The sequence below is a fragment of the Nycticebus coucang genome, chromosome 14, assembly GCF_027406575.1.
Source record: "Nycticebus coucang isolate mNycCou1 chromosome 14, mNycCou1.pri, whole genome shotgun sequence".
NCBI lineage: Eukaryota > Metazoa > Chordata > Mammalia > Primates > Lorisidae > Nycticebus > Nycticebus coucang.
The window spans coordinates 63,867,115-63,878,451 of record NC_069793.1 but is presented as its reverse complement, the minus strand read 5'-3'; the positions used below and the strand labels follow the sequence as shown (position 1 = coordinate 63,878,451).

General features: G+C 42.9%; 1 protein-coding gene across 1 annotated transcript; it reads left to right on the top strand.

Annotated features, from left to right (window-relative positions):
• Positions 1–1,143: 1,143 nt before the first annotated feature.
• LOC128565367 (olfactory receptor 52M1) lies at positions 1,144–2,097 on the top strand. Its single transcript, XM_053561770.1, has one exon. The coding sequence runs from the start codon at positions 1,144–1,146 to the stop codon at positions 2,095–2,097; it is 954 nt and encodes a 317-aa protein (XP_053417745.1).
• The last annotated feature ends 9,240 nt before the right edge of the window (positions 2,098–11,337 follow it).

Genomic DNA, 11,337 nt, shown 5'->3' with positions numbered 1-11,337 from the left:
AGGGTTGAGGAAACACCAGAACCAGCAGTAAGCAGTTCTGCTTGGCTTGGGCCTGACCAGGTAAGCATGGCCAATAGGCAGGAGGGGTCACTTCAGGAGCTGGGACCTTTGACAGATGACTGGGGCACTGCCAAAAATGCTTCCCAGGAAGGAAGGAAGTCTGATCTCTAGTCTTACCCTCTTACCTGTTGCTGGTGCCTCACATTGGTTGAGCCCACCTAGAAACTAGAGGACAAAGGAATCTGATATCTCCCATGAGTGAAGTAGTGTCCAGAGACTAAGCCAGCACATAAGGTTAAGGATGCCAAGTCAGGGTTCCCCCAGCTAAGCCCCTGACCCATCCTACCCAGTCACTTCATAGACTGATTCCTATGCACTTTCATTTCCAGCCCCAGTGACTCATCTTTCTCTTCCCTTATTATAGCTACTGCTGTCACTATGCCCATTTGTAGGAATCTGTGGCAGTCTTAAGATGAGCCCAGGTTATGGAGAGAAGTTGCATGGGATAAAGTCAACTGGATTCCGCAGCAGTCATCCTACCTCCATGGCTCCTTGAGGACAAATTTCAGAGGACTTTGGAATGTCTATTGGACATGTTTTTGCACATTAATCTCAATAAGAACTAATGTTTAGTGTTATTGTGTGTCAGATGTCGTCTTCTCTTTTAGTCATGAAAACCTCTAGGTCACAACTTTAAGGTTAGTTGTGGAGTTAGGTTTAGGGGCATTTTCCACTAGTGGTGTAAGGTGGTTTACCTAAGATGCCACTGTCAAGATCTAAAGCCACATCTATAAAGGTTACCAAGCCCAGACTACTATAGTCAACTTAAGTAGGCCCTAACTGTAGAGGAGCAAGCTTCTTAAATGCCAATTTCCTTCATATTCCTCTAATATATGTGAGAGTACAAAAACATACTTTTTAAATGTGTATTTTAGTTTGTGCTTGGTAAACCTGCAGACTTAGTATAACATGACACTATGATGTTCTATACTTCTGAGAATGACTTACTATGTGGTATTATATCTAGTCAGAGGTCCTATAATAAAGAATAGGGTCAAAGAATTAACTATTATCTTTCGTTCCCAGGAAAAATGTTCTGTTGAGTTTGTGGGCGCCTGTGAGAAGGTCCAGGTACCAACGGCTATGCTAACTTTTCATAATGTCTGCTCAGTACCCAGCTCCTTCCAGCTCACTGGCATCCCAGGACTGGAATCCCTGCATATTTGGCTCTCCATCCCCTTTGGCTCCATGTACTTGGTGGCTGTGGTGGGGAACGTGACCATCCTGGCAGTGATAAGGGTAGAACGTAGCCTGCACCAGCCCATGTACTTTTTCCTGTGCATGCTGGCTGTCATTGACCTCGTTCTCTCTACTTCAACTATGCCCAAACTTCTGGGAATCTTCTGGTTTGGTGCTGGTGACATTAGCCTTAATGCCTGTATGAGCCAAATGTTCCTTATTCACTGCTTTGCCACTGTTGAATCAGGCATCTTCCTTGCCATGGCTTTTGATCGCTATGTGGCTATCTGCAACCCACTCCATCATACCACAGTACTCAACCACATGGCAGTGGGTCGGATTGGGCTGGCTGCCCTCCTGCGGGGCATTCTCTACATTGGCCCCCTGCCTCTGATGATCCGCCTGCGGCTTCCTCTTTATAAAACCCACATCATCTCCCACTCTTACTGTGAGCACATGGCTGTAATCTCCCTGACGTGTGGTGACAGCAGGGTCAACAACATCTACGGGTTGAGCATTGGCTTTCTGGTGCTGATCCTGGACTCAGTGGCTATTGCAGCTTCCTATGTAATGATTTTCAGGGCTGTGATGGGGCTGGCCACTCCTGAGGCCAGGCTTAAAACCCTGGGAACATGTGGTTCTCACATCTGTGCCATCCTCATCTTCTATGTTCCCATTGCTGTTTCTTCTCTCATTCACCGGTTTGGTCACCATGTGCCTCCTCCAGTCCACACTCTGCTGGCCAACTTCTATCTCCTCATTCCTCCAATCCTCAATCCCATTGTCTATGCCATCCGCACTAAGCAGATCCGAGAGAGGCTTCTCCAAATCCTGAAGAGAGAAGCTAAGATTAGTTGATTGTTATTTCCTTCTTCTGTCTCAAAGTAGCTCATAGAAAAGGTGTTTAAATATGGTGGGCCACTGCCCAATTGGGAACTTGGAGTCTGAAGTTAGGTCCTGTGACTTCCAGGTTTTACAGTTCTAAATACTAAAAAAGAACACACAACAAATTCTAAAAGAGACACCTAGTTTATGTTTGAGCTGCAACCAATGACAAGTAACTAATGGTTATTCAGCATGTATCATGTAATTCTTAAATATACAGACTTATGAGGTAGGTATTATTGTTCACATTTTGCATGAGAAACATTTTGCAGGACACCCTTTATATTTACTTAAACTTCAACTAAAGCATTGAACTAGGCAGCTTATCAAATTTTGTGGTATTGTATACTAATGCTTTCTATTCTATTTTCTGTACATTGTTTAAGTAAAGTAAATTCTAAAAGTCACTTCAGGTCACCTTAAGCAAGAAGTTTCCTGAGCCGTTAGCAGTTGAGATGCTAAAACTACTTGTAACTAATAAAATGTTATGTTCTAGAAGACTGATCACTAAGCCCAGCAGATATGGAAATACCACCCATGAAAGAATGTGGTCTGGAAGAAAAAAAGATTAACTATTAACATAGTGAAGGAAACAGACAAAAATAACCATTTCTCAGCACTGTCCTTGTGTTTTTTGCAGGACTGAAGTGGGTAAAGATTCTGGAGGTGAAACTATCCTTTTCCACAGAAAGCTTCCCTGGTACACTCTGATCCATTTGGAGAATTTCTGGTCTTAGTTCACAGTGTCTTTAAAAACAGATCAGCACAAGATAGAGCTCTCTAGAGATTGACTTATCCTCCAGATTAAGTGTTAGCTTAATGTCTAGGAAGTAGTTAATATGCATAGAGTATTCAGATTTACTGAAAATTCTTACATTTTAAGTGTTATCTCCATTTTTCAGATGAAGAAATCAATGTTCCCAGAAGTAATAAACTGAGTGACTTTGGCCAATCCTGTTAATAAGTGGTAAAACCAGGAAAAAAGCTGGGCTTGTGAATTTTTATTAAAAAAAAAAGAATACTACAGGTCCTAGCCTCTCTGATCCTTATTTTTCTTAACTGTGAAAAGGAACTAAAAAGGCTCCGAGATCTGAAATGTTATGCGTTTAACTTTCCCAACACAGTAGATAGCTGTATTTCATTATTCTAAAAATTGGGAGAATATAGCTCAAGAAGGATGCCTTTATGGTGCTCCTTGATGAAGGACAAAAGGTAAACCTGGATTAAGTGTAGTTCATAGAGCTATGGAGTTAGTGATCAGACCAAAAGTCGAGGGAAGTTTGACTATACCAGGCTCAAAGTACACAAACTATCACGGAGCATGATAGAAATGGAAGTAGTCAAGTGCAAAGGACAGCACTAAATGGCAGAAACTGATTTCTAGTTTTGCTTCAGCTAATCTTATAAGTTGTGCTGCTGGGAGATCTAGAATATGTAGTAATTTAAGATTCCAAATACATATATTTCTTTTTCATACCATATCTAACTTCCATACCATCAGTCCATGAGTATTTTTCCTTAGCTTTGAGCTTGGAATGCTCTCCCTATGAATGGAAAAAAGCAAACTAAGTCTTCCATTTACCCATCTCCACTGTGCTTGGGAACCAGAGGAAGAGGATTGGTGTCAGTGTTAAGTATATACACACTAGTCTCAGAGCACACATGTGGTACAGGTATGTGGGGGCAAGGCCTGAGGATCTAAGATTGTCTCTAGAGTAAATTGAGATATAGTCACATTAGCTAGGTTTCTGTATCTGAGATGTCTAATGACATCAGTTTTTATACTCCAAAGATTGTGTACTGTGGTTAGGTTGGTTATGAAACACTGTATCCCCTCAGTTCTCACTTTTGTGAGTTGATGTAGACATTGTGAGATTAGGATGCAGCCAAGAGGCATTAAGTTGGTCATCCAAGCATAAAAGGTAAAGAAACTTACAAGACATACAAGCAGCCATGAACATGGTTCGGGTAACCTTTAAGAGAAGGTAATTGAGAGTTTAGACAGTGGTAAAAGCTTTAACCGTGTCCTTGTGGAGGTCATAGTTCCCAGAAACTGTTTCTGTCTAATGACCCAGTGTGATAGGGAGATAGATTAGGCCCAGTTGAGACAACACTCCTGACAGGGAGTTATGGGTCCAGGATTCCCATTGGTCTTGCTGAACTTTTAGGAATGCAAAGGCCTAGGGACTTTCCCCCTTATCCTTAGTCCTTTACAGAGGTCAGACTGGCATTTTCCATTAGCTCTCAGCCTCTTATTTTCCACTTGCAAGCATATTCTAGTGGTCATCTCACATGCTGAATCCCATCCTGGTGTCTAATTCTTGGGGGAACCCACAGTAGTCAGAACACAGATGTAAGATGAGTATCTGGAACCAGTTCACTGCCTGGATGAAAAAGATTTTTGTTCTATTTAGAATATAATCCTATGATTGGATTTTGTTTAAGGCGGTCTAAATGTTAGGACTAGGTGAAAAAAAATTCAACCGGGGGCATTTTCTTGGAACACAGGATTATCCCATCAAGGACCCCAGGAAATAAAATTCACTGCTAGAGTGGCTCCTGTAAGCCAGAAAAAGTGATGGCTTAAGTTGCACTGGAAGGAATTAAAGGAAGTAATAAAGAGGGAAGGAAACATAGTAGAATAGAAGACCCAAAGGATTCTGTTTAATGAAGAGGACCTAGAAGACAACATTCACCAAGGCTATCAATTGATTGTGTGACATGGATCACATTACTAAGTAGTTTGACAGTGGCTTTCTCCATCAAAGTAGAGATCAGACATGGGCTCAGTGATGCCTATGGGAATAATTGGGTCATAATGGAGGTCAGGTGCCATCACTTAACCCTTGGAAGTCAGTAAGTGCAGCCTTTTATAAGAGGTGGCAAGGTCAGACGGGACACTAAGAGGGCTCAACCCACAAGAAATTGTGAAGATGGCTAATAAAGCATCACATCTCAAGGGCTGAGTTAGGAAGCCAGCAAAGCTCTTATTTGAAATGGGGAAAGAATGGAGACTCATAAGGCTGAAATGGTCACTGACAATTGGGCAAAACGATGACCTTTCCAAACCTATGCCAGTGTTTAGAAGTCTAAGAGGTATATGGATCCCTAAGTATAAGGGCTATGAAAAACTTTGAGTTGTGCCATAATATTTATTCTAGTTTGTTCCGAAAGAAACCTATGGCTATTTCTGAGGCAACTGTTCTTTGGGGGAAATAACTAGACACTGAGGATTACTGAACAGCTTGAGTTGGCACTGATACCCAGAAATTGAGGGCATAACCATGGCTTCTTTATTTACTATTTGGACTCCAGTATCTAGAGCCCCTATTAGAGAGTTTTAGGAAACTTGTGTCCTGATTCTAGAGACATACACCGTGGCTATTTTTTCAGTAACCTAATGTGTAATTAAAGTTACTATACTTTGTTGTTTACCATTTGCACTGCTTATCCTAAAACTGCCCTCCCCACCAATGTAGTAAATGAGGCATTTATAAGTGTGTGGTAGAGAATTTGGTAGGTGTATTGTTTTCTAATTATAAAAGAATCAGAAAGTTTGTATTTGGGCATGTTAACTTTACTGTCATACACAATACAGTTCTAGATATGGATTGATCATCCCAAAGAGAAGTGATCTGTTAAGGTATCATGTTGATTATGCAAAGCACCTTTTTCTCATTTGGCCCAGTGGAGCCCTCAGACACATATGCTCTAAAGCAATGATTTTCAACTGGTGTGCCATGAAAGAATCTTAGGTGTGCTGAGAAAAATTTTAAAGATTATCTTCAAAAGAAAGAATATATACATTGCTTTAATTAAAAAAAAAAAACATAATTGAAGTGTGCTGCAAAAGTTTAACTATAGGTTCAAGTGTGCCATGAGAAAAAAGGTTGAATACTGCTCTAAAGAGTAGGAGACAAGTCCTAGCATTCATAAAAGTACTAAAGTAGTAGGCCCCTGAAGTCCAATGGTCAGGTTTATACATGAACTTACCTATAGTAGAGAACATAATCATCTTCTATCCCAAAGATGATGGCACAACGAGTGATGGACTTCTTTAGATTTTGGATATATATCCCTTACACAGAAATCTGCCTTTGCCCATATACCAAGAAACAGAATGCTTCGAATATTAAGAGGGCCCAGAGCAAGAAAGTACTACAGAAGGTTCAGATATGGTACAAGCATCGCTGCCACTTAAGCCTTAGGAACTGGCAGACTGAGGTGACAGTGGTGGGAGAAGAGATAGGATGGAGTTCATGGAATTATTGTTATATAGATCCCTGATATTTTGATGTTACCCTATGTAATCTATAGCAGCTTTTGAGAACTGGCTCCTGGCTTTTTACTAGACCCTGATAAAGATTGTCACAGAGTAAAGAAGTGATTATGCATTCATAACTGCCCATTATGAATTGTGTTTGTCTCACATCAAAATTGGGTAGGTCCAGTAGTGGTCCCTTAGTATTAAGCCTAGGTTTAGGATCAATTTAGGCCTAAGTTGTATGAGCAGGTAGCCTAGATTCAGCACACTCACATTCGCACCAGTCTGCTTTCCTCAGATCACATTAGTGACCACATCAATTAGTCCCATGCATAATCAACAGAAAAGAGCCAATGTCTGCTTATAGTTAGGTTGAGAAGCCTTGGACTAAAATGGATGGTAGGTGCATTACAGCAACATACAAGAGATGCTTTGAAAGATGGGAGAAGCAGTCTTCCTAGTTGGCAGAACTTCACTGGGGATACTTGGTTACCCACCTCCTGTGAGGAAAAGTAGCCAAGAAACTAAATCTTTAGGAAGTGGCCCATCTTCTGTTTTCTTAGACAAGTGTTTAGAAAGAGACTGGATGACTAGAAGAAAGGAAGTCTGTGAGAGGCACACAGGTGCATAATTGGGAATTGTGCCCAAGTTGTGAAGATTCTTGTATCTGTGCATCTACCAGAAGAGGTACTGATTAAGTAGAAAAATTGATGCTGCCAGTTGACATTAGCTAACATTTGGTGGTCCTCTCAGAGCTGGTATAAGGGGTTATCAAATGGAGTGAGATAGTGGCAGCAGAGGGTCCTATGTCTAGTCCCAAACATGTGGAGCCCCAATGAACATCCAGTCTATCATTGGAGACCAACACTGAAACAAATTCCTCAATCACCTGGTAGCAAGTCAACTATCTAGGCCTTCTCCATCCTGAAACCTGGTTTTATGTACTTATTCTGGGAGAGCCTTGACCAGTACTCCTCAGTGCTTCCAGAATACCTTATTCCCTGCAAGGAAGCCCACACAGTACAGAGTCAGAGTAGACATGTTTCACAGCAAAGGATATGCAGGATACAGCATATGATCAGAATCTACTGGTGGACAACCAAGAATAGCCAGCTTCACACAATGTTGAGCCAATTTAATAATTAAAGCACAGCTCAGCTCAATTCACAAAAGCAGAATGCTGTCCATCAGAATACAGTATGTGTATTTAGAAATCAATGATACTAGGTCTCTGACACAAGTGCATAAGCCAGAGATAAAGAATGTCCCACGTATGATCATTCCCAATGATCTACCAGGAGATTTCTGGCCTTGGAAACTCTTGGCTTTGCAGAGTCAAGAATTCTGGTTCATAAAGGGTCACTATAGCCAAGGGACACAAGGGTTCCAGTGAGCAACAACACATAGCCGCCATCAAGACTTTGAACTACTATGCTCAGGATCAACAGAAAATGACAGTTGCCATACTGTTAGGCAGTTAGCTAGGTATGAACAGGCCAGATGAAAGACATGGTTACGAGGGTATTTTAGACTGGCGAGGGTCAGGCAGACCTGGGCTATTATGGGAAGAGGGCTGATTAAGATCTTATAGGTGGATTGTTTTGAGTACAGAGTTAAGACTGTGGGAGTCTTTCAAGAAACATCTGATACTCTTCAAAGTCATGTATAAAGCCCCAAACTGCACTTTCCAGAGAGCCTGGGAGTCACTAGTACAGGGTCTGGATTGTTGTGCAGCTCTTCAAACTTTTTTCTTGCTAAAACTCTCTCGAGTTATTTTGCTGACTACTTCAAGCCATTGTGCCACTCTGACATTTTGGCAAGCCCCACAGGAGGAGTTATGTTTCACTGATTGACTTAACTCTTTTAACTTTATGTCCTGCTGAGGAAGTAGAGATAACTACATGGGAAATAGAATAGGCAAAAACTTGGCTCACTTTTTGTTGTGCCTCTGTTGAAGGACACAAAGGGAAGAGTGCCAGGGAGTCAACTGTTTTGCACCTGTCTTAGGGTTCATAAAATTTTTTTGTTCTCAGTTTAAGACTTATGTATACAAGAACAGAAATCCAAGAGGCTTCAAACATGTTTAAACTGGGGGAGGAGACAAGATGGCTGACTGAAGCCAGCTTTCCACAGAGGCTCCCGTCCAGTAGGAGAGTTAAAGGACAAAAATTCAGCAAGTAACCTGGTGGATTTGAGCTGCACTGAGAAGGTTGAAGAACGCACGTCAACCCCGCTGAGGTGAGCTGCGACCACAAGGATACAAACAAAAGGTACAAAATCCATCACCAAGCGGACGGGAGTCCCCTCCCCCATGAGAACGGCTCAGAGTGCCCCACAAACAATCGGGCAGAGTTCAAAGGTCCTCCTACTACACTCCATGGGAGAGACCCTCTAAAAACTGGACCTACCTCCCATACTAGGGTGCCATGGCATCCTCCTGCCAGGCATAAAACTGTATAAACTGTATATAGTCTCTACCTGGAATTCTGAGCTCCCAGCACTCCCCTTTACTCACACTGAGGTCTGGAGGCCAGTCCCGGTCGGCGGAGAGGGGACCGCACTGAAGTGGCAGTTCCCTGAGGCACAGTGCGACAGCCGTCTTTTGGTGACAATACGGCCAGGCATAAAACTGTGTAGAGCTGTGTGTGTTCTCTGCCCGCAACCCCAGGCTCCCAGTGCTCCCCGCACTCCTCTCTGCTCTCACTCCAAGATCTGGAGGCCTGTCCCCCAGGGGTCCATACTCTTGGGCAATTGCTCAAGGGGTGTAGACAGTGCTGGGCTGCAGCCGGTCAGTGCAGACTCTGGGGTACGGGAGTGGAGAGAGAACAGTTGGCCTGAAGGGAGCTACACTGGAGCAGCAGTTGCCTGAGCCATAAAACAGCAGCCCTCTTTTGCTAGCAATACAGCTTACTACCGAATATTCTGAAGCCACACCCCTTGTCTCCCTGGGCAACCAGAGACTCTGAGTATAGGATTTGCCTGAGGCTACTCCAACTCGCAAACCGGGGAAACTCCCAGGGCGGGGCTGACCCAGAGGTCCGCTTTACTAAACCTAAGATGCACCTGGCCCTCAGGGGATCGTCAGCCTATAGACAATACAAGAGCAAAGACAAGCTGATTTGGAACTCAATTCAGCTTCTCTTCTTCAGGGGAACCGCAGAGTTGTTCTGCTCTGTTCTGTCAGTAATATTAATCAGGGGCGATACTGGACCTGAATGAAAACCCCACAACCTTCATCAAGCGCCCAAGGTTGTCAGGCCTCACCTCCTCCTGCTAGAGAGAGGCAGAGCGCAGTAGCCTGGCAGACTTCCTTGTGATTCAGGCAGGTGCAAACTCCTGGAGTACCGATTCACTACAGGCAACTGGGTCAGCCAACTGCAGGGCTATCAGTGACTGGGTGTGACAGCGGTGCAAGGTGGGGAAGGAGGCATCAACCTTCCCAGACTGATCTATTGGCTGGGTGGCTCCTCCTGACTCCACAAAGCACTGGAGCAAGCCACACCAGAGTAGTCACCAGACGCCTGTGATCCAGTTCCCAGAGACCTCTTAAATTCTCTCACCCCAGACAGGTGCAGACTGAGACAATTGATTTGGACTTTTTGAACTGAACCAATCACCTGAGGACAAATCAGGTGGTGCCCTGGGTGCACGGTGGTAGGAAGGTTTGATTTTTCTTTTCCAATTGTTTGCCAGTGGAGGGTGGGGTGACTTAATTGCTGATATTTCTCTACAGCTGAGACTTCAATCCAGAGTATCTGTTTCACTAGGGTGGAACAGAAACCAGTTGAAAACAAGACAGAACCACTTAGCCCCACCACACCAGACAGGGCCCCAGTTTCTCAGGCCACAACACTGTACGGGCCCTCGACAAAGCCCCAGGGGAAAAAATCAGAGAGAGTAAAACAACCATGGGGCGGAATCGGCGGAAAAACTCTGGTAACATGAATAACCAGAATAGATCAACCCCCCCAAGGAAAGATATGGCAGATGCAATTGAAGATCCCATTCATAAACAACTGGCTGAGATGTCAGAAATCGAATTCAGAATTTGGATTGCAGACAAGATTAACAAAGTGGAATTAGGAATTCAAGGAGAAATTCAAAAGTTGTCTCAAGAATTTAACGAATTTAAAGACAAAACCACCAAAGACTTAGACACATTGAAGCAAGAATTTGCAGCCCTCAAAAATATGAAAAATACAGTAGAATCCCTCAGCAAGAGAATGGAGCAAGCAGAAGAAAGGATTTCTGACATCGAAGATAAAGCCTTTGAACGCTCCCAAACTCTCAAAGAGGAAAGAAATGGAGAACAAAATGGATCATTTGCTCAGAGAGCTCTGGGATAATTCGAAGAAGGCGAATATCCGAATCATAGGAGTTTCAGAAACAGATGAAGTGGCCTCACTGAGCACAGAGGCCCTTCTGCATGAAATTATGCAAGAGAATTTTCCAGACATGCCTAGAGATTCTGAAATTCAGATAGCGGACAGCTTCAGAACCCCAGCATGACTCAACCCCAATAAGACATCCTCCAGGCATATCATAATTAACTTCACTAAAGTTAATATGAAGGAGAAAATCCTCAAAGCTGCCAGGAGAAAGAAAACCATTACCTTCAAAGGGAAGAATATTAGAATGACGGCAGATCTCTCTGCTGAAACTTTTCAAGCCAGAAGAGGGTGGTCACCGACTTTTAATCTCCTAAAGCAAAATAACTTTCAACCCCGGATCTTGTATCCAGCTAAACTGAGTTTCATTTATGATGGAGAAATTAAATACTTTAATGATATTCATATATTGAAGAAATTTGCCATAACAAAACCAGCTCTTCAGGATATTCTCAGACCTATCCTCCATAATGACCAACCCAATCCTATACCACAAAAGTAAACTCACTCAGAAACTTTGGATCAAACTCCAATTTCCACACTGGCAAAAAGATTAAAAAT